This window comes from Marmota marmota, unplaced genomic scaffold (assembly GCF_001458135.2).
Source record: "Marmota marmota marmota unplaced genomic scaffold, marMar, whole genome shotgun sequence".
Classification (NCBI taxonomy): Eukaryota; Metazoa; Chordata; class Mammalia; order Rodentia; family Sciuridae; genus Marmota; species Marmota marmota.
In genome coordinates this window covers 6660556-6684300 of record NW_026000261.1, presented here as the reverse complement: position 1 = coordinate 6684300, position 23745 = coordinate 6660556, and the positions used below count along the sequence as shown (strand labels likewise).

The 23745-nt window shown below is 39.6% G+C and overlaps 1 protein-coding gene across 1 annotated transcript in view; it reads right to left on the bottom strand.

Moving 5' to 3' along the window:
• The window catches only part of Col4a6 (collagen type IV alpha 6 chain), a 281502-nt gene that overhangs the window by 37001 nt on the left and 220756 nt on the right, over positions 1 to 23745 (bottom strand). Inside the window, exons 6-18 of the mRNA XM_048796881.1 lie at positions 22643 to 22759; positions 20280 to 20348; positions 18582 to 18617; positions 14823 to 14885; positions 13834 to 13869; positions 13607 to 13648; positions 12183 to 12275; positions 10790 to 10843; positions 3954 to 4013; positions 2864 to 2908; positions 2333 to 2386; positions 1493 to 1556; positions 20 to 127 (exon numbers count right to left, since the gene is read on the bottom strand). Of these exons, the coding sequence (XP_048652838.1) occupies positions 20 to 127; positions 1493 to 1556; positions 2333 to 2386; positions 2864 to 2908; positions 3954 to 4013; positions 10790 to 10843; positions 12183 to 12275; positions 13607 to 13648; positions 13834 to 13869; positions 14823 to 14885; positions 18582 to 18617; positions 20280 to 20348; positions 22643 to 22759 (841 nt within the window). The remainder of the gene's footprint in view (positions 1 to 19; positions 128 to 1492; positions 1557 to 2332; positions 2387 to 2863; positions 2909 to 3953; positions 4014 to 10789; positions 10844 to 12182; positions 12276 to 13606; positions 13649 to 13833; positions 13870 to 14822; positions 14886 to 18581; positions 18618 to 20279; positions 20349 to 22642; positions 22760 to 23745) is intronic.

Genomic DNA, 23745 nt, shown 5'->3' with positions numbered 1-23745 from the left:
TTTTTTTTTTTTTTTTTACCTGTTAAGGCTGGGAGACCAGGGGGGCCAGAAGGGCCACGCTGGCCCTGGATGCCTTCATCTCCTTTAAGGCCAGGGAGGCCTGGTATACCAGGGTCCCCAGGATAACCTGGCGTTGCAACAGAAAATAAAACAGTGAACAAACACAGCAGAACCCCACCAATGTCACAAAATAACCAACAAAAGATATGGGGAGCTGTCATGAAGCTAGAAGTCCCTTTCTGGACCTTTCTGGGTTTCCCAGATGCTAATGGCTTCACATGATAATAGGCCTACGGAAGCCAGTTTTCTACTAGGGTTCAGAATTGGTCTGGCTAGGGCTTTCCTTCCAAGATAAGATCTGGTAAATGGTAGGAGAGTTCTTCCCCTGCTACTAATCTCCTGTAACACCTCAAATGTCTACCATTTGGGTTAAGATGAAGTCCACTATTTGTGTTATATACATAGGGTTCCTGGAAGCAGAAAGCCACTGTAAACTATCAGTATCAGACAGGGTATGGAACTGGGAGAATGAGAGGAAAGGAGTAAGTTTGGAGACCCAGGTGGAAGAGGCACTATAGTAGAAACCTTTGATCAGGCAAGAAGTAGCTAGAGACACTGGGCATCTGAATCTTTGGAAGAGGCAAAGGGAAGAGTTGGACACACAGTAACTAGCAAAAGGAGAAATGAAGACAAACTTTCATACTGTTGAGGGTTCTCAATAACTTGCTCCCCTAATCCTGTTATTGGCAAGCACAAGCATGCATGGGATCATCTATATGAGACCCTGAGTGTTCCATAATATTGGGCTGAAACCAGCCCATATAGGGAGGATATCAATCCTTCCCTAAGCATCACTAGGAAAACCATTTTTATGAAATTCAGGCCCAGGCAGACCCAATTTCTAATTTTTTTTTTGTACTGGGGATTGAACCCAGGGGCAATTTACCACTGAGCTATATCCCAGTGCTTTTTTTTTTTATTTTGACACAGGGTCTTACTAAGTTGCTCAGGGCCTTGCTAAATTGCTGAGGTTGGCCTTGAACTTGCAATCCTTCTGCCTCAGCCTCCCAAGTCGCTGGGATTACAGGCATGTGCCACCATGCCTGGCCAAATTCTACTCTTTTTTAAAAACAATATTTATTTTTTAGTTGTAGTTGGATGAAATACCTTTATTTTATTTATTTATTTTTATGTAGTGCCAAGGATTCAACGCAAGGCCTCACACGTGCGAGGTGAGTGCTCTGCTACTGAGCTACAGCCCCAGCCCCCAAATTCTACTCTTGATGGACCCAACACAAAAGTGGGAGGCTGAGCTTGTCTTCTCTGCCCAAGAGACTGGAATCAGCTCCATTCCCCAAGTTCAGGACCCACGAAGGGCCCTTAGTAGGGTCAGCAATCCAGTGGCTGACAAAGTATGGTTTATTAATTATGCGGGATGTAGAATTTAATGTCCAGTCTCTTCTTCTCCCGTCAAATCAATGAAGAGTTGCACCTGAGATCACAGCACCACCTTCATCGATGTCTGGGCCTGGCAGGCCAATGCCACCCTTTTCACCCTGCAAAGATTAAATACATTAAACACAAATATTTCTCTGACCTCATCACACAAGATCTATGTGTTCTCATAGCCAGTACCTAGGAAAATGAAATGTTCCTCCTTCTCAGACCCTTGATTTCAAGGGCCAACTAGTCCAGAGTTAATTTCAAAGGGCAATAAATTTAAGTCAAAGGTGACACAAGGCAGGCCAGAGGCCTGGCACTCGATAGCAAACCTGTCAAGGACAAGGAATCCCAATTTTATTTTGCAATACTACTTAAGGTCATTCTGCTTCTGGGCCTGGGAAATACATCACAGGCATAGACAACATGGATATACCCAAGAGGTGCTAAGGAGGGAGCAGAATTTAAAAATGTTTTCTACTCTCAGCAGGCTTGGGACTGTAATACTGTCACTAGCTTTGTTAGTGGGTGATGTCAGGTAGAGAAAGTCAAAGGAGTCCTAACTCTCCCAAAAGAGGGACCCAGGCACCAGAATAAGTTATAGTGGAATACCCAAGATAGGTAGTAGGCACTGTCAGCCCCAGGTGCAGGCAACAAGGGATACAAGTCTGTAGAGAATTTAAAAATAATAATAAAACCTAAAAGTTGGTAGTATCTGAGGAATGCTCATCAGCTTGGTGTGCTCAAAGTATGTTGTATGTATTTCTGGAGGAAAAATATACTATCTAAAACATCAGTATTAAAAACACTTCATTTAATATGTAGGCATTTATAGTAATTCTTCACCTTTCCACCTCCTGAACCCTAAATTTTCACTTCCCAACCACATTACCTTAATTCCTGGAAATCCATTCAGCCCAGGAAAACCTGGGGGCCCCATCATGCCCTGTGACAGAAACATAGTTATCACTAAGTTTAAAGAATAAGTGTATAAATGGAACTGGTGTTTGAATTAGGCCAGGGCAAATTGCACAGGAATTTTGGCTGGCATTCAGGGTATGTGTGGCTTCTAACTGACTCTGGAAGAAGGGAAGGCAATATGGCACTAGACAGTCTACTTGCATATTAGGAAGTACAAAGGTCACAAGGCTATGGCTACAAGCAGGCTAGCCATGCTAGTCCCCAATATGATGCCAAAGATGTGTTACCATATGATGATGTGCCAAGGCACCAAATGTGACATTGGATACCTATCCATGCTCTTAGGTGAAAACAAAAGAGATTGGCTAAGATTACATTGTTAAGGTTAAGTGGACAATTTGCATTCTAAGCAATGTCTCCATTTGGCCATGTTAAGAAAAGCAAGGGGGCCTTTTGATTAGAATTTTGTACACAAATGCTTTACTGATATTAACCAAAATACCTGTGTCCCTGGAGGGCCTGGGACTCCTTCTAAACCAATAGGACCCTGTAAAGAGAATAGCCACACCTTAGAAAGATTATTGGCCCACACTGGAAAAAGTTGCTAGACTTACATAATAAAGCTCTCCAACTGAGTTCAGGATTTAGTGGCTCCTAAAATCAGGTAAGAGGATGTTCCTAGACCTGACTTAATGACTCCTTTCTAAGCACTAATCCATCAGGCTGAATAGCATTTGTAAATGGAGCATTTTTAAAAGCTAAATAAATGGAAACATTTTAAGTAGTAGGTGGAATTTGGTAGAAGGGCTGGGTGGTATTATACTTAGTTTGCATTAGTTCCAAGTCAGAGGATTTTATAATAGATTATGGGACAGCCTCTTGTCTTCCACCTCAAATACATACTTTGTTGGTGATTATGTGTTTTTAAGACAACAGAGACAGAAAGATAGAGAAAGACATGGCAGGGTAATGAGTGAATATTGTGAAATACTCAAAAGAACTCCTAAAAACTGCGTGGACAAACTTAAAACACAGTTCTCTTTATAATGTTACTAATTTAACTAAGGCTAGCCAACTGCTTGTAGTTGAAGATCTAAGTGCCTTAAGCTAGGATCAGATAGGCTGATAGTTATTTTTCCATTCAAAGTGACATTATTATTGTCAACTATTGACTCCAAGCTTACTACATTCTATAATTACCCAAGCTTATTTCTGTCCTATAAAGATTGCACTTGTTCCTCTTTCTTACATCCTTGTGCTACCTCCCACCTACATTCTACTGGGAGAGAATGGAATGAAAGAAAGACAACACAAATATCTTCTTTAGCTCAGAAGATAATTTACATGAGGGCAAGGATAGTAAATAGGCTGAGCAGCCACCTAGAGTAGGGAGTATATCATTCCTTATTCTAGAGAGACACTCAGTCAAGGGAATAGGGCCAAGTAGAGAGAAGGAACCTATCAGGGGGCTGAGGGAGAGAAACAAGAGAAACTTAGGTGGCTATCGAGTACATAAAATAAAGGACCAGACATTAAAGAAAATGCATCAGGTGACTTGACAAACCGGGGAAAGCAACATTCCAGGTTCATACCCTAGGTCCTGGCAAACCAGGGATTCCCTTTTCTCCCTTTTCACCAATAGATCCAAGTTCCTAGAGGAAAAAAGAAACCACAGGTTATGATATTCTTCTTCTCTTAGGTCTCCAAGCTCCATTCAAAGGAAGGAGGTAATTTCAAATCAGCTCCACTGTTCCATTAGGGAGGCTAATCATTTTGCTGAGTCTCTTGCCAATGCCTGAAAAGCACATAGGGCCTGAACATAATTTAGACTATTCCTTCAGCATTCCTTTTTGATTCTAGAAGTAATGCCTTTCCCCCAAAACACTATTACATGTATTTATAACACCATGAGCTAACAGCACAGGAATAATAAAATACCTAATCTCTTTGATTCTAGGGAACAGGAAACTAACACACAGAAAGGTTAAGAATCAACGAAAAAGTCAGGTCTCCTGTCGTTCATTTCTGGGTCCTTTCCATGAGAATCAGTTGTCTTCTACTATCTAGGAAATGGACTCTTTGACCCACAGAAGATGGTGCAAATCCTTGGGGGTCTGTAGGTTGATACTAGAGGGAAGAATTTTCCCCTTTGGAGACATGATGACTGCAACACCCTTTTCTGTAGGAAGGATTTTTTCTACCCAGAACTCTGCAGCTCCATACTGGGAATGTAGGGTTCTTGCCAGGTCCTAGGAGTGTTGCAAATGGAACTGTTAAGATAGACTCCAGTCCTTCTTGCCCTGCTCACAGGAGGTGAGGGTGAGTAGCCATGGGTATGAATTGGGGATTCTCTAGGAAAAAACAAGGACTCCAAGAAGCATACTGAATGTGAGAGAGCTTCCTACCCTGTGGGTATCAGGTAAACATCTGGTCCCCCAAGATACAGAAGAGTTCATTACCAAACTGAATAAAGTCTTTAATGGAAAACTTAAGTGGGACCATTTTGTTTTAATGGAAAACTTAAGTGGGACCATTTTGTTTTAATGGAAAACTTAAGTGGGACCATTTTGTTATCATTGTTTGAAATTGCCTATTTTGGAGCATAGATTTTGGCAAATAGCACTTGGGCCTATCATGAAAGTAAAGGAGGCAATGAAGCTTTCTCAAATGGAAACTTGTGAAAAGATGCTACATGTTGTAGTGGCACGTCTCCTATTGTCCACTTAATGTGACCTGGCTCAGCTGGGGTGAGGGCACGGGTCCAATCCCATTTGTAGCTTTTTCTTACTCTTACATACTCAGTGCATTCCCATGGGCACTGAAGGCTGGCTGAATACCCCCATGGCTTTCTAGGCTTAGGGTTTTGTTTTTTTCCTTAATGTGGGTTGCCTGTTGTTATTGTTGTTGGTTTTTATTATTGTGGGGAGGGTATGTGGCTGTGAAGGGTCCAATTCAAAGCAGGTTTTGCTTCCTACTTGCCTTTTCTCTTTTCTACATCTACAGTTGTGTGTCAAACAGCTCAGCCCTTATGCTGAATAGATTTTCTAATTCTAAAGGACTGTAGGTCAAACTGAATGCAAACTCGTTTGAAGTGTTTGAAATGTTTTTTTTTTTTTTTTTAACATTTCAAAACCACTGTATGCTGCCACCTGGTGGAATGTGTCTATGGGCCTCTGAGTTTGAACACTTCAAGCGGTCTTCCCTGACCTGACCAGGAAAGCTGTGATAGCCAGTGTTGCCCTCAAATCTTAAAGCACTAAGATTGGCTATGTATGAAAGTTTTGTAAGCAGAAGGCCTCTGTCACACTCTCTTCTGTTTCCCTCCAAGGCGCTGTTACTGCTGCCTGAACACATACAAGGTAGTCCAGTAAATGATTGCTGAATTGAAGGCTTGGTTAATGAATAAACTTGTTTTAAATTGGTTTAAAAAGTTGTTGAATTGAATGGAATAATGACCAAGAGAAGGGGCAAGCAGTGAAGAATAGAATGCCCAGAACTATCTCATGCCCCCCACTTATCTTGCTCAGTTATAAATATAAGGGGACTTTGTACTCCTTCTTTAGAAAGCAGAGAAAGCCTCAAGATTCTTGCTTTCTCAAAGAGAGAGTCTAAGAACTAGTGTTACAATGTGAACAAAAATAAATACATGAAAAATGTAAAAAGGAAAAAATAAAGAAATGTGTGCATGTGGAATTGAGCCATTAAAAGATAAATGGCTTGGCAAGACACTGCTGTAGTCTCAGCTTGTCTCTCAGCACAGGGAGGCACTGTACAGGGACCCTGCTGAATAAGCTATTCTAGCAAGTTGTCCCGGGACCTGGCCCATCACAGCCAGCTCTTGTTGAAAGTGGTCCTGCAATGGCTGCTCCCACACTCCTACTCCCCCGTGACCTGGAGAGCCTCACTAGAGCACTAGCTTAACTCTTTCCTGCTCTCCTGCGCCCTGGGCTCCTGATGATTTTAAGTTCCAGGGAGACTCAATTGAAAGAAAAGCCCACCTATCCATTAGTTACCTCAGATCCACTCAATAGTTACTTCAGGATGTGACAGTTTCTTCTCTTCTGCCTCCCCTCACCTCTTCCAGTTTGCCTTCTGGTTGCTGGCCCCTTGGACAGAGGGCACATGGGTATACAATTCTCTCTGATAACCTCCATAGGAGGAACTGTACTCTACAAGTGTGAGTGTGCTGCTGGGGATGGGGTATAGGAAGCTAGAACTGAGCCAGAAAACTCAGGGCTATTTGGTCACTGGAGGTGGGGGCAAGCTAAAGAAAAGGAGGTCTAAATCTGTTAGATTGGGTACCTTGTCTCCTGCAAAAATTTGGGCTCAGATGGAAAGGAAACAAATGGCTAAAGGGAACATCTTAGATTCCCTAGAGATTTGCATCCTCAGCAACGCCTTGTTTTTCAGTGAGCACAGATAACTGAAAGCTGATGAGAGGACTTTGGATTTGAGAAGTGTGTTTCCCCTGAAAAGCCCAGAATGCCCCAAATGTTACCACCTTTCTCCTCATAGCTTTTCTGCCAAAGGTACTTAGGAACATTCCCATTAAGCAGATAGAGATATTAGAAACAAAGCAGTTACATGATTTGGCCACAGTAACATTGAATCTGTGCTGAAATGGGCTCAGAACTCTGATTTCTGTTTCCACCCTATGAAATTATGATGTTCTATGTAAAAGGAGGTATTTTCCAGCTTTGATTTCTTTGCAACTGGCCGTTTCCACTTTTCAGCCCTCACTGTGAAATACCCTCACTTTTCAGCCCTCACCAGAAATACTGAGCTTGAAATGGTGTTGCAATTTATTACTGCACATTGTGGTCAGTCAGTTTCTTTTTATTTTATAGGACAAAAGGGAAAAGATTGAAATTGCAACAGAAGAAATCCTCTGAGCTCCAACTGAAGAAAAGGCATGACAGTGAACCAGTGAATCCTATAGCACCAGAGATCATAAAATCCTTTCTATGTGATTTAGAGACAAAACACCACCACCTCGGTGAATAGAACAAACTGGACAGTAGGGGGCAGTATGGTATGGGGAAAAAAAACCCTAAACTGGCTAGAATTTGAATGTGATAGACATCATTATCCAAAGTACATATATGAAGACATGAATTGGGTGTCAACATACTTTATATACAAACAGAGGTATGAAAAATTGTGGTATATATGTGTAATAAGAATTGTAATGCATTCCGCTGTAAGTTCTTTTAAATCAATAAAAAAAATGAATGTCAATCTCAACTCTGCTAATAACTAGCTTTGCAAATCTGGACAAGAATCTTCATCTGTTCAAGCCATGGTTTCCTTGTCAGTATGAGGCATAAGCCAGGCTTATCCCAGGCTTATCTCACCTTGCTTACCTCACAGGGTGCAAGATGGCTAGTCAGAATCTACGTGAAATGCTCTACAAAGAACTGTGCAAGGGCTGGGGCTGTAGCTCAGTGGTAGAGCGATTGCCTTGCACACATGAGGCACTGGGTTCGATACTCAGCACCACATAAAAAGATAAATAAAATAAAGATATTGTGTGCCTATCTACAACTAAAGTACCAATTTTAAAAAGGCCCAAACCTACGTGCAAAGAGCTCTTCAACAGAACTATAATGAGCTATTATATTTTCAATTTTCTAGTATCCACATTAAAAAGTAAAATAGAGATTCGTTTCACAATGTATCTTATTTACCTAAATATACAGTAAATATTATCATTTTCACATTGAAGTAAAACTTGTTTCAGAGATATTTTAGGCTATGTTTTTCATACAAAATTTTTAAGATCCGATGTGTATTTTACATGTACATTACGTCTCATTTCAGATCAGTCATATTTCAGGACCTCAGTAATCATATGTGGCCACTGGTTATATTATTGGACAGCACAGCTTTGTATTTTGTAAAGAAACTTCACATACATTGTGACCAGGACCCCAAAAGAGTAAATATGACCACAGCCATATTACAAATATACAGACAGAGGTTCAGCAACTTGCCAAAGTACCAGAGCTGGAGCTGGGCGTAAGGACTAGGTGTTTGTATCTGACAGCAGGTTTCTGTTGCTTTCTGATTCATTAGCTGCACAGCTGATTAAAATCAAGGACACTGAACAAATGATTCTCTATGCCCATTTGTTTCTACAGAGTAATAGGAATCCTCATGGAAGCAACCTGTGTCACTGGCTCCCTTGTTTTGCTTTCTGGCCATCCAGAGAGAGACAAAGTGTTTCAAAATACTGTAGGGAAGGACTGGAGCCATCTATCCCCATTGTGATAGCAACCAGGGGCAGGACTTGTCACCTTTGATTCATTAATTAATTTTCCTCTTATTCTCCACCTCAAATCCATGAAAATCTTGTCAGCTTCTTCAAAACATCTTATGATTTGAGATAGATAAACAAAATATAATATATCAGTTTTATTTGTTTTCTCATTCCAACAAGGCAACTGTAATTATATATATACATATTTATAATAAATTTGAATTTTTGTTTTATTAGCTGATATCAAGTAATTACTGATCATTAATTAGTGATGATGATATTGTCACTATGTTTTAACTCAGTTTTAGAAATACTGTGGTATTTATGATGAAATGATATTTGCTTCAGATTTGCCATGTTTTGCTAATTGTTGAATCCAGGTGATGAGTACCTGTAGGGGTCATTATGGCATTCCCTCTGTTTTTGTGTATGTTTCAAATGTTCCATAATAAAAAATGTAACATGTTTACATTTTGAATTCATCCACTTCTTCCACTTCCATTGCTACCACCAGAGTCCAAGCCACCACCATCATTGTTTACCTGGCCTTCTGCAATAGCCTATGTTTGCTCTTCTATCCCCTATCCTCTCTCCCACCCAGTCAGAGTGATCTTTAAAAAATACAAGTCAGATACTTCCAATGGCTTCCCATTAAACTTAAAAACTACATTGGATCTGCAAAGATGGCCATGATCTGGCTCCTGCTTCCCTGTTTCTTGTCCTTGCTTACTTTGTCCTGCCCACTCACCTTGAAGTTCCTCCAAAGTGATGAACTTTATCCAACTTCAAGGTCTTGGTACTTAATGGTTCTCTTGATCTGAAACTCCCTGGTCCTTTCCTGACTTGCTGTCTCATAATATACAGGTCTCTGTCCACCTATCAGTTCCTGAGAGAGACCCTTGTGGGGACTCTGTCCCAAGTGGTCCACTCTATTCCCCACCCATATTCTATCACTTTACCCTTTTTCCATCTTTTATATGATGATATATGAACTTTCTTCTTTTTGTGTGTGGTGCTAGGGATAGAATCCAGGGCCTTGTACATGTTAGGCAAGCACTTTACTACTGAGCTACACTACCGACTCCTGTATTTAGTATGGATTTAACTCATGTTTATTTCCCATATTCTCTGTCACTCCCATTAGAATATGATCACAAGGACAGAGACATTTACTTAATGACTGTTATAACCTCTTTTATGGTTTAGATATGAGTTGTCCCCCCAAAGCTAACATATTAGACAACATAAGAGAGTTTACAGATGAAATGATTGAGTTGTGACAGCCTTACTGGAAAGGATTAACTGGATGGCAACTGTAATCAGGTACATTGTGGCTGGAACACGCAGGTTACTATGGGCATGCCTTCAGGGTTTATATTTTGTCCTTGTTGAATAGAGTACTCTCTCTTTCTCTCTCTCTCTCTGCTTCTTGATAGACATGGCCTGAGTTTCTCCCCTCCTCCATGCCCTTCCACTGTAATGTTCTGCCTCACCTTGGGCCCAGAACAATGGAGTTGGCTGTTTATATACCGAGAACTTGGAAACCATGAGTCCCAAATAAACTCTTCCTTCTGTAAACTTGTTCTTCTCATGTCTTTTGGTCACAAAAACAAAATAGTTGACAAAAACAGCCCCTGAGTTCAGTAGAATGCCTGCCATAAAGGAGCCCCCACAAAGTATTTGCTGAGTAAAAGAATCTAAGCTAGAAAGGCAGATACATAAGTAGAGATAGTAATACTAAGAAGACTTACCATTTACTAAACATTTTATAAGTTACCAGTATGCACAAAGCCTTTTTATTGCATATTATCTCATTTAATTCTTAGACCCACTCTATCACTTTTTTTGTAGGTTAGGGAACTAAGACTCAGAAAAGTTAAGGAAATTTTAAAAATCTAGAAACTGATGAACCCAAAAGTCAAGCCCAATTCTGTTCTAATGCTAGAGCTTGAGCTGATAACCTCTAAAATATACAGATTCATGGAGAATCACATTAATGTCCTCATGAATTCAAGAATCAAGAAAATTTCCTTAAATGCCTTATTATAGTGGTACTGGTAGCATTCTCTTCAACCACCATGAGAAGAGGTCTTTCTGTTAGCCTCCTAGTGCTAAAGGTTTTGTCCAATCAATCCCTTTAATATATGTTGACCAAGTAGGAAGACTTACCAGGAACCCTGGAGGGCCACTCATGCCTGGGAAGCCTGGAGGCCCTGGTTCACCCTGGAAAATATGCCAAAGGCTAGTAAGTAGCATCAGGGAGCAGCAAACACAAAGAAGGATGGTTTTCTCAAAGAATTTGGGCTGGGGAGTGAGGAACTTATGGATATTAGGACTGGAGAATCAGATAGTGGTGTATATCCCCATGTTGCCTGATTGGCAGCTGTATCAAGATATCTTGTTTAGGGAGCCCTTTGCCATGTACAAAGATCAAGACCCATGACTGTCTAAAACAGAATCTCAAATGCATTGTTTGTTTAGAAGACAGAAAGAATGACTATTTTTTTTCTTGTGGAAGAAACTGTTCAGTGTGATTTCCTGTAACAAACTATAGGCTACAAAGAAGTTACTGATTTGGGACTAGAATAACAGTGGCAACTTGCATAGGCACACATAGTGTTTTCTTCTGTCTTTCCCTTATTTGCTAATTTATCTATAGGTACCATAGAAGGGCTCCCTAAGGTGTGCAGGTGATCAGGGAGGCAGACAACCTTTTATATGCTCCCAGAGTTTCCTAAATCAATGATTATTTCCTGTAAACTTGGAGGGGCCTGGAGCTGTTGCTTCTATAAAGGCAACATTAAAAGTGTGAGACAAATCATGTTTGCCAGCTTGGGCCCTTTAGCCAAGGGAAAAATATGATAAAACTCAAAGGAACCCTAGGAAGGAAGGGAATTCAGGTTAATGAAAGGTTATCTGCACACCTTAACAGAACAAAGCCATTCAAATCCAACCATGTACATAGTATATATTCACCTATGCAAAAATATAGATTATGAAATATCTCAGTTAAACAAGTTTACAGGGTTGGTTTTGGTAGTTTAGATCAGGTGAATCAGGACATCTGCTACTAGCTGGTGACAGTATATCCTATTGTAATGTCAAATTTTGAGGTCAAATAACGTCTTCAAAAAGATAACTCAAATGGGATCCTAATTAGAATAAGTTATACTCCATGTATATATAATATACCAAAACACATTCTACTGTCATGTACATCTAAAAAGAACAAATTAAAAAAGATAACTCAAAATGAACCATTTCTATGGTATGTGTTCTGTTACAGTGCTTTGGGGACAACCTAAGTGTTGAGATGTTTGGGAGTTAGAAGGTAAAAACCCAAATGTTTAATTCTTGTTACCTACACATTGAAAAACAGACTCAGGTTCTTTAGAAAGCTTTTCACAAGGTACAAAAGAAAGAAGGCTTTACTCTTAGTCCCAAACAAAGGTCCATTACCTAAAACCTTTTATTTTTTTAGAATACGCTCATATTACAGATGAATTCTGGTATTAATAAGAAAGGGATTATTAATTTTTTTTCTGTTCTAAGTGTTTAATACCTTGGATCCTTTCTTTCCTTTGGGGAATCCCATGAATTCTAGTTCCCCAGTAGATGGTGGTGGTCCTGCAGGGCCAGGGAGGCCAACATCCCCCTGTAAAATCAAAGGGAACATTAAACAAAGGCTAAACCACACAGACTATTTATCCAGAGGGTGAGTCTATCCTCTGGATGTAATTAAAAAATAAACTGTCCATTACTGTGGTTGGTTCATCCTTGCATTTATGAGGAAACAAAACTCTCATTGCCAAGGGATTGAGAATTATAAGCCTGACCAAATGAATTTTGTACCAGCACTGCAGAGGGAAGAAGCAAGATAGATAAAAGAAACCCATGGATTCATGGTTGCCATGGTCATGCACAAAAGGGTTTTTAGAAGACAGCCACAAAGGGGTTTCAGCAAGGTGAACAGCTACCTCTTGGCAACAATGATCAACTCTAACTGGTACAAATCTTTGCCAAGAACGCAATCAGAGGCAGTGAAGTGTTTATTGGGACATTAGAGGCAACAGTTGCTCTTTCACAAAGCAGTGCTATCCACAAGAGCCGGGCAGGAAGAGGTGGAGTGCAAGTTCCCAGCCTCGTTAGAGATTCCCAAATCACCATGCAGTTTATACAGAAGGAAATGAGGGAAGGAGAGAAATAAAACAGAATTGTGAAAGAGAGGTTAAGAAAGAGACAGACGAGATAGACCGGGATAGAGAGAGAGAGAAGAGAAAAAGAGGAAAAGGAGGAGCAGGAAGTATTAAGGGAAGGGAGGAAGCAGAGAAAAGGAAAGAAGGTGATGGAATATACAAAACCACAGGGCAAACCAGGTGGAGGGAAGCGAAGAAATATTTCAGGAGGGTATGTTTGTTAAGACAGGTAAGAAGCAGGGAGATGACAGTATTTTGAAAGATAAAGAACCACAAAAGCTGATGTGTCACATGTGTACATGCAGCCCTCAAGGGATCCCATCGGGGAAATCTATGTGGATAAGGAAATGCCCATTTCTTAAGGTGAAGAACCAATCCCCTATGGAACTGGAGACTATCATGCTAAGTGAAATAAGCCAAACCCCAAACCCCAAATATTCTCTCTGATATGTGGATGGTTGGGGGAAGGGAGAGGGAATGAGAATGGAAAAGACAGTAGAATGAATTGGACATAACTTTCCCATATTCATATATGAATACATGACCACTGTAACTCCACATGATGTACAACTGCAAGAATGGGAAGTTAAACTCCATGTATGTGTAATATGTCAAAATACATTCTACTGTCATGTATAACTAAAAAGAACAAATAAGAAATAAATTATAAAGATTATTATCACATAAAAAAGAACCAATTCTCTTTCACAAGCAGGCACATGCTTCAAGAAATTAGAGACATTTCTTGGAGCATGTGTAATGCAGATTGTATTTTCCAAAATCTGTTTACCTTGACTCCTTTCTCTCCTTGGAAACCTAACCCCATATTTCCCTGGGGCACAGGGGTACAGGGAAGAAAAACAAAATCAATTACAAACAAGTTCCAGGAACTTAAATTGAAATGCAGTATTATTTTTCTCTTACCAGAAAGTAAACTTAACCAAACTAGTATCTCTCTGGAGAAACCAGAGTACTAAGTAACGGGAGATAAAATGCCATAAGACAATGTATACTTACATCAGGACCAGGGAAACCAGGGGGGCCTGGAGGACCCTAGATTACAAGAAAAGAGTTAGCACCTGTTAATTTTCAAAGAATATGGGCATGTTGGAAGTCACTGGGGATAAGTCCTCTTCCTGGCTTGGTGAAGACTGGCCTTGTTATAGCAGATTCTAGCTCCTTCTCTCATCGTTTCTTTAATCTCCTGCGAAAACTCTCAAATTGACCTGGTAACCAAATTCATGCTAAGGTAATGAAGACTTCATGTATCATTCTTCCCAACAGATCCAAAATTAAATATATATATATATATATATATATATATATATATATATATATATATATTTTTTTTAGTTGTAGATGGACACAATACCTTTATTTTGTTTATTTTTCTTTTTATGTGGTGCTGAGGATCAAACCCAGTGCCTCTCATGTGCTAGGCAAGTGCTCTACCACTGAGCTACAACCCCAGGCCCACAGGTTCAAAAATTTTAAATGATGACTTGGTGAAAGTAAGCCAGAGTCACAAGCAAAGGGATGTGATGTACTGCACATATACCAGTGATACACATATTTGATACCAGAAAAATAGGTAGGTGGGTAGAGCCATCCAACATTCAATGCTGAGAATAATTTTGAAGCTTTGTGTTCAGGGTATGTGACAGAAGTGGTGGTGGTATGATTGATTAGCAATGTCTGTCTTGGGTAAGGGAGCAGAAGATAGCAGAAGATATGCCATGTTTCTGCCATCCCTGGGCTATACTTTGAGTTGAGCTGAACTAGGAGGCTTTGGAGTTATAGATTGGATGGTAAGAAAGACTCTGACAAATAAAGATAACCAATAGCTCCTAGCAAGAACATGTTTCATATTAATCCTCCAGGAAGGGAAGTTACCCTTCTCTACTAAGACGGCCTAGATTACATAGGCTTACATTTAATCTGTAGCAAGGTAAAGAAAACAGTCATGTCAATATTGTGATCACATACGAGATTTAAGTTGGTCTTACTTGTAATCCTGGTGGTCCTATGGATCCTGAATCTCCAGGAGATCCAGGTGGTCCACGTGGGCCCTAGAGTAGTAAAGTTTTACCATGGTCAAAAACAAGACAGTTTTCCAAGAAAAATAAAAACATCTATGTGCACAAAATTAATAAAGAATGTTTACAGCAACTTTATTCATAATAGTAAAAAAATGGAACTATCCCAGGTATCCATTGACACAAGGACTGGTAAATGAACTATAATACATCCATACAGTGAAATAAATACTCAACAATAAAAAGCAACAATCTACTAATATATAAAAAGTGTGGATGACTCTAAAAAGAACTGTACTAAATGAGAGAAGCAAGACTCAAAAGGCTATACTTTACAATATTTCTTATATATGAAGTTCTAGAGCAGACAGAAATTAATCTATGATGGAAAAAACCATAATGGTGGTTAACTTTGGGGTAGGGGCAAAGATTTACCGGCAGGAGGCAGAAGGGAATTTTCGAGGTGATGTTCATGTTATATTCCTTAATAGAGGATTGGATTACACAGTAGTATGCATTTGTGAAAACTAATGTACATTGTTGCAAATGTACATTCAAAAATCTGTGAATTTTACTGTATGCAAATTTTATATAAAAGAAAAACCTGCAAACAAACAGTGAAGTTTAATGATAATATGCTATAATATTTAGGAGTAAGTGTTCCCATTGTAAGTTTACTTTGCAGTGCATCAAGAGTAGGGTGAATTGACAGAAGGATGGATAGATGGATAGATGAGGGATAAATAAAGTATAATAAAATATTGATGGTATATGTTTTCCATTCAATTTTACTCTATATTTTAATTTTCTTACTAAAATGCTATAAAAAGAAAAAAAACTAAAAAGAAAGAAAAAGCTATTTAGTGTCAGATAAAGTAAATGTCAAGACAAAGAATATTTACAGAGATTTTAAGATTATCAGAATTAAAGAGGGGGCTCTTCATAATGATAAATAAGTCATGAAGAAGACAATATTAGATGTATCTATATAACAGCAGAGCTTCAAACTATGTGAAGCCCAAACTGACAGAACTACAAGGAGAAGTAGGCAAATCCACAATTACAGTGGGAGATTTTAACATCTCTCCCTCATTAATTAATAGAACTTAAAAAATGAGGACATTAAAGATCCAACAACATTGTCAACTACCTTGATCTAATGGATACTGTTTATATCATTATACTCAACAACAACTGAATACATGTTCTCTTCACATGCATATATGGAACATTCACCACGATAGATCATATGTGGGGCCATAAACCAAACCTCAGCAAGTTTAAAAGGATTGGAATCACACAGAGCATGCCCTCTTAACTGCAATGAAATCAAACTAAAAATCATTAAAAAGATATTTAGGAAGTTGTCAAATACTTGGGAATGAAACAACACACTTAAATACTCCATGGGTCAAAGAAAAAGTCAGAAGGGAAATTAGAAAATGTTTAGAACTGAACACCAATTCTAAAGGCAAGGCAGAGAAATCAAGCAAAAGATTGGAGAAATGTAAGGCCTGGTTCCACTGGGAACCTTGTAAACTAATCTGCTATTATAGTATACAACATGAACATCAATCAGAAAATTTCCTCCTGTCCCTTCCCAGTAAATCTTTGCCCTCATCCCAAGGCTAAGACAGGTCAGGACTTAGGAGGAAAAAAAAGGAGGAATTCAAGGATAGTCCCTAAGAATGAATGACAATATAAACATTGCTTTGAAAAGAACAGCCTGTTTTCTCTTTACTGATCACAAATCTCTGGTTTAGTCATTAAACATCTTATCCTCAAATTTAAGCACTTTCTATATGATGACTGGGTAAATAGACACTGTACTTTTTTTGGACAGGGAACAAATCCCTAAGAGAAGGTATGCAGCAAAAACAGTGTATGTTATTTTACAAACTTAATGATCACACCATTTCAACCTACTTTGTGTAGCTCCAGGGGACCTATATGCCCTTGGCCCTTACTCATCTTTGTTTTTGTGTAGGCTTGCATACCTCTTGTTTCTTGCCTAAAGCCTCCTCCCACTGCCTGCAAGTCTAAACACCATCCATACTTGTCAGAAGCTACCTTCTCTCTCTAAGATACAAGTCTCCCATGATGCATCTTTAGGTGAGTAGCATCTCTTTTCTAAGTTGCTGTGGAATTCTATTTTATTTCTTTTATAACCTTTATTTTAAATTAATGTTTTAAAACAGTAAATTATCTTTCACAGCAGTGCCTCCTAGTCTGGTAATCACTGTGGAATTCTTATAACACATTCCATTAGTTTTTACATGGGGAAGGGAGGGACTGTGTCTACATTGCCTTAGGGAACTCATAGCGCTTCACTCCTAGGAGGTATCCAATATCTGTTGAGGATTGAAAAGGGAAGGGAAGAAGGAAGGAATTTAGGAAAGATGGAAGAAAGAAGGAGCAATTCTTATGCTACTTCAAAGGAAAGTGATGGCTATGTCGAGTTCAAGGGGAAAGAAACCTCTTTGTACTGGGGATTGAGCCTAGGGATACTCTATCACTGAGCTATATCCCTAGGCCCTTTTAGTTTGGAGACAGTCTCACTAAATTGCCCACACTGGCCTTGAACTTGAGATTCTCTTGCTTCAGCCTCCTGGGTTGATGGGATTACAGATGTGCACCACTGTGCCCAACAAACAAAGCTCGTTTTTAAAAATATTTTTTTTTAGTTGTAGATGGACGCAATATCTTTATTTATTTATTTTTATGTGGTGCTGAGGATCAAACCCAGTGCCTCATGTATGCAAGGGAAGCGCTCTACCACTGAGCTACAACCCCAGCCCATAAAGCTCTTTTTAATACAACTTAAGGCCTTTCACGAACAATTATCAGAGTCCCTAAAAAGAATTTCTCATATGGAATACCTTTTTTAAATAAGTGTGTTCTACTTCTTTTGTACAGCACTAAACACTTAGTAGATGTTTGCTGAATGAAAGGCAAGATACTTTTCCTAATACTTCCAGAGAAAACAGGAATCCCCACGTATCCATGGTTTCATGTTTCATGCTTTAAGTTATTCCTAATCAACCAGTTTGAAAATATTAAATGGAAAAAGTATCATAGATCTTATGGTCAAATAAGCTTTACATAGTAGTCTAATGTTATATCCCAATGCCTAATCATTTATCTCACTTCATCTCACCACATAGGCATTGTATCATTTCATATCTTCGAAGAAGGGTAAACACAGTACATTAAGGTATTTTGAGAGAAAGCAAAACAAAAGGGGCTAGAGAGTACATTCAGATAACTTTTATTACCATGTATTATACTTGTTTTGTTTTATTATTAGTTATTTTTGGTAATCTCTTGCTGCATCTAAATGACAAATTAAACTTTATCGTATGTCTGTATGTATAAGAAAAAACATAGTATATATACAGGGTTTGATATTATCCATGGTTTCAGGCATACATTGGCAGTTTTTTAACATATCTCCCACAAATAAAGGGGGGCTACATAGGTTACTGACCTAAAGTCTGAAAGCCTGTCTGTTGTGAAACTTGAGGTAGACAGTTCATCTTCTTGGTACCTTCTCATCAGAGAAATGGGAATTGTATGACCTGTTCTATCTCAACTCTGTAGATTGCCTTAAGAATCGCTATGAAGACCTTCAAACACCATACAAAACAACAACAACAACAACAACAACAAAAACACCACCTGTGACTGTCGACTAAACACTGAGAGCTCAATACATAAATAACAACTTACAGGGATTCCATCCAGTCCAGGTAGTCCAGGATCCCCCTGAGAAACAGACAAAGGCGGGACACTGAAGAGATTAATCAATCAGGCCTGCAGTATTTTAGACAACTAACCTAAGATTCATGGAGATAAAATGCATTACAGAAAACCTGGGCCTCCTCTGCCAACATTTCATGTTTTAAATATTGCATGAATTGGACATATTCAACCATTTGCTTTTTTCCTATGAAAAATCTGGACTCTTGAAGACAAATATTATAGCCTTGGCTGAACAGGATTTCATATTTTACTTGGATTAATTAATTTTCACCTTTGCTAGGAACTTATCAATTAGAAACTGCTTCTGCGGGCTGCTGATTTTCCTGCTCTTTTTAGAGGAAGGCAAAGCTACCTTCCCGTGTGCCTTCATCCCCAGAGAATCTGTGCCCATATGTATACAATGCAAATCAGACATTTCAAGGGAAAATCAACAGAGCATACAGTCTCTGATTACGTTTTAATTACTTTGCAGCATCTTAAGCCACTGTATGAATCTGTAATATAACCATCTTGTGGAAACTGCTGTGTTCCACTGGATCTAGGGTCTCTTTGATTTTGGGCAAAACCGTTTAATCAATGTTTGCTAAGACAATGGCTATATTTTGACACTTACTAGTCTTACCCCACTTGGCTTGCAGTCAAAAATCAGCTCTCTGTAGCATGGAAATAGCACTGCCTGGGGTTAAGCTCTTTGGTTAACTGGCTGTGTGGCTTTGAGCAAGTTACAAAGCCTCAGTACACCTCAGTTTTTCTATCTGTCAAATGAACAATATAAAATCTGATAATGGCAAGGTCCTTCCCAATTCTAACATTGCATTTTCTGTTTATGGCACCTATACTTAACAGCCCAAACCCTGGATCATCTCTAGTTCTCCAGTTACACAACCCCATCTCTGTCTTCCAGAGCAGTTTCCAGTGTCCCCTGCTGTGTACATTAATGGAAGTCAGAAAAGTGCCACTGAGTAGCTGAGTGAGCTTGGAGCATCTTCCCCTCAGATGTTGGGACCTTAGATTCTCATCTGCTATCAGGGCAATGATGGGTTCCTTTCCTACTCTGCAAAGAAAAAGGGTCAATCCTTGGGAAGAAGGGTTTATGAGACTCCACAAGGATATCAGGCAGCATATACTAAGAGTACAGTCACAAGAAAAAAGAAGGTTTTTGACAAGAGATGAAAGTTTCCATCTAGCTTCAGAGCTGATGAGCATGTTTTTGCATATATGGAGTGCCCAGCTAGGGTGATAGGATGGTATGCAGAGGCAGTGAAGGCCAGGCCAGGATCCTGGGCTGGTGGCCACACTGAGGCGGACAGACATATATGAATTAAAGCTAAGATATACACATGTCAAGGATTCTAGGATATTCCAAAGATATCTGCCTCTAGAAAACGTCTTGGCTTATCAAAGAAAATTATACCCATGCAAACTGTTGTGTCTCTTATTTTTGGTCTAGATCCTACAAGGCAGATCTCTTTGGCAGTATAGTTGCAAACATTTCTGTCAGTGTTTGCACCACAAAAGCTCCAGATCCTTTTAAATCCAGCTTGGTCTCTTCCTTAAATAGAGACACAGATGCTAGTTGTAGAAATATTTTTTATTGGAAGTGGGGCCTAATCCTGGGGAGCCCATCTTACAACCTACTCAGCTGGCTGCCCTAGAGACTCTTACCTTCATTCCTGCGAAACTCCCTGGAGAAGGAATAGGTTCCCCTTTTGAGCCTTTCTGACCAGGGAGCCCCTGAATAAAATAATAAGAGAAACTTGTGAAGAAACACATGCATGCATAGTTTTGTTTATAGTATGATCTGATCAGATGGAGGATGGAACTATGAGAGCCTGAAATTATTTGGCTTACTCTATGACAGAACTGGCTGTACTAAGGGGCAAAGCATGACCCCTTAACAGTTGCTAGTGTCTCAAGGTTAGATGTCCATTCCTCCATTCCCAAAGTCAAAGGTATGTTAAAGGATATGGATTAGACAGAAGAAAACTTAACATTTATTCATACCATTGATCTGAACAAACACATAATCCATAAGCCTAGAGTTCACTATTCTACCCCCAACAGGTATAAGACACTGACAGAGCCTAGGACAAAGGTCATCAGTTTTTATATAAAGAGCCAGATATTAATTTAGGGTTTATGGGTCACATCTGGAATCTGCCCCATGTTTTTCTTGTTCTTTCTTTTAAAATATCTTTCAAATGTAAAAACAGGCTATAGGTCAAGTGCCATTGTGCACCAGTTGTAGGCCTCTGGTCTAAAAGATACCTATAAAACCATTGTCATCCTCTGCTTCTACCACTCAACTTCCACCTCAACACCTGTGTAAGGGGCTGATGCGTCGTGCTGTTAACATGGAAAACAGCTCAAAGTACCCAATCCCAATCTTTGAACCAGATTTATTTTTTGCTGTCTCAGTGGAAAATGCTGGCTAATATCTTCTAAAGTTTGTCCTCCTGGGGAAAATCAATGTCCTTACATCTAAGGGGAAATCAGGATTAGTACTGGGGGAAGGGCTAAGCTTTGGGGACTGAAGTGTTGACTGAATGATGGATTCTTTGAGTGAAGGGACCATTGGTATTATAAAAGAACAACATGGTCCCAGAAGCATAAACCAGTTTCTTTCCTAACACTGCCTGTTTCCCCTTATTCTTGTGGTCACTATTCTTTTCAAAGACGCTTCAAAGAAGCTGGTTGAATAGAGATTCCCGGGTATTCAGCAGGGGGTAAGGTTCAGCTTAGTAAAATACATTCCCAAATTCCTATTTAGGCTTAAGGTAAGGTTTAGGGACAGGATTAAGTTTCTACCCATGTCCTGTGTTCATCAGGGGATGTTTTATTACCTCAGGATCTCTATTCTCTTTGGGGGCAGAATTCCCTTTCCTTTATCACCACAGAAGTATTCTTTTCCTCTCCCCTGTTGCCATGGCAATGTTTGGAGGCCTTTGTGATGCACACAGATTATTCCATGTTAGGAATATATCTTTTCCTACAGCCTCCCCCTTCAGCTATACATTGGTTTGGTCCTTAGATGTCAAGGTCCTTTATGGCAATCTGGGGTTTGTGATTTGTCTGTTTGTCTGTCTCACTTTCTCACAGGTACACCCACAACCTCGTTACTGAAGGCAATGGTGATGCTATTCTAGTGAATGCCAATTAATTCTTGTAGCTATGAAGCTATTTAATGGATACACTGGTTTCTAGTTAAAAGTCTCACATAAGAACCCTTATTAATTTAAATGTTTTTCAAGTGAGGTTAAAAATTAGGCTTGAAATGTGTTATTTTCTCTTTTCAGCCACTTTAAAAGAAACCAGCCTTGCAAAGATATGATATATACTAGAGATTCTTTAGATCCAAATATCTGAGCCCTATCTGGAGGAATATAATTAAGTAAAACTGGTGAGACTGGAGTCTAATAAATATCAACCCCACAATCAAGGGTAATGATGTGGGGTGGGGACTAGCTTTTTTCAACCTCAGCACCAATGACACATTGGACCAAAGGATTCCTTGATTTGGGCGGGGGGGTGCTATTCTGAGCCTTCAGTTGAGACATGGAAAGATATCAATAACAATTGCCAAATATCCCCCGAGGGGCAAAATCACCCTGGTTAAGTACCATTGGTATATATCAAGCTTGCCAAGCCTCTGGGATCCTGTTAATGCTTCTAGATCATATGTAAACCTTCCAAGCATTTCCCAGTATCCACTGATGTGGGAACATGTCAGATAGCCCAAGTGTATATTTTGCTCTGAAATGTACTATAACCTTTTAACAATCTTGCCGATTCCAAAAGCAATATTTAAAGAGCAATGTGAAGTAGTGTGGCCTGTGTACACCCCCTGCAACTGGTATTCTTTAGACTTCTGTTGCTGTTGTGCTGCCAACACAGATTCCAGCTTTGGACAAGGGACTGCAGTGACTGCCCCAAAGAAGCTTAATGAGGTTGCCAGATGAGCAGAAAAAGAGCATATTTGGAGGCAAGCAATGCCAATTAAATTGAAGTGCAAAGATCTGGCAGCATACAGGTGGTCCAAGAATCCCAGGATAGCCATCAGGGCCTGGAAATCCAACAGCTCCTCTAGTTCCATTACAGCCATCTAGGCCAGGTGGACCTCTGGGACCTGGCTGTCCAGGGTGGCCCTGTTCAAATAGAAAAGAAAGGATTATGTCAGCAACAGGATTGTCAATTAATCCAAAATGCTCTACAGTGAGAAAAGTCAAGAATCCTGCTAAACTCTTGGCTCCTTGTCTACTTGCTTAACCCCACCACATATGTTCTCATATCTTTCTTTTAGACTCAAGTACATGTGTCTAATCGCAGCTCAAAGATACCTCTTCTCAAAGGATCAATAGTTTAATAGGATTCAAGCTGAAACTAAAGGGATCAAGCACAAACAGATGGAATATATAAGGTTCTATAAGTTCACATTCCCTGGGTACAAAGATGTACTAAAGTGGAGCTTAGCAGTCTGGCAGCTGAACTGCTCCCAACAGGGAATCATGCCAGGCTGTGGGAATCCTTTGACCAGACAGATCCTGGGAAGCCTGGCATGATTTCTCTATTCCAAGCTCTGCATGGGAACTGATGCTGGACTTTGGTCTACAAAGCAGCAGCAGTTTCCACAGTGCCTCCTCTCCTGAAATCTGCTTGGCCCAAAATAAGCAAATCCTGCAAGAACCACACTTTCAATTTCATTTAATCAAAATCCCATTTCAGGTTACTGCCTCATTTAGGGAGCTGTATCTTCTCTTCAGGAAGAGATTCTGGGAGTCTTCACTGGGAGACTCAGGATATAGACTGGAGCAAGAGGAGACAGAGCACAGACTATTTATTTCCCTCATGCCCTTGTTCACTGGCTATATTTCTGGCACTAGCCACATTTCTCTAAATTCTTAGGTCCTCTTGGGCAACAGCTATTTCATGGTTCCAGGTCTCATTGGGTTCCAGTACTACAATTCCATTTTTCCTCTTTGGGTCTATGTTGTTAATAGCTTTGAGTTAGTTCATTTGCCATCTATTGTTTATCTTAATTCCTCCCACATCCTTTAAGTATACTCTTTATTCAATCTACTCAGTTAAATTCTTGGGTATACTGCAACTTCTTGCTGAGGTGACCAGTAATGAC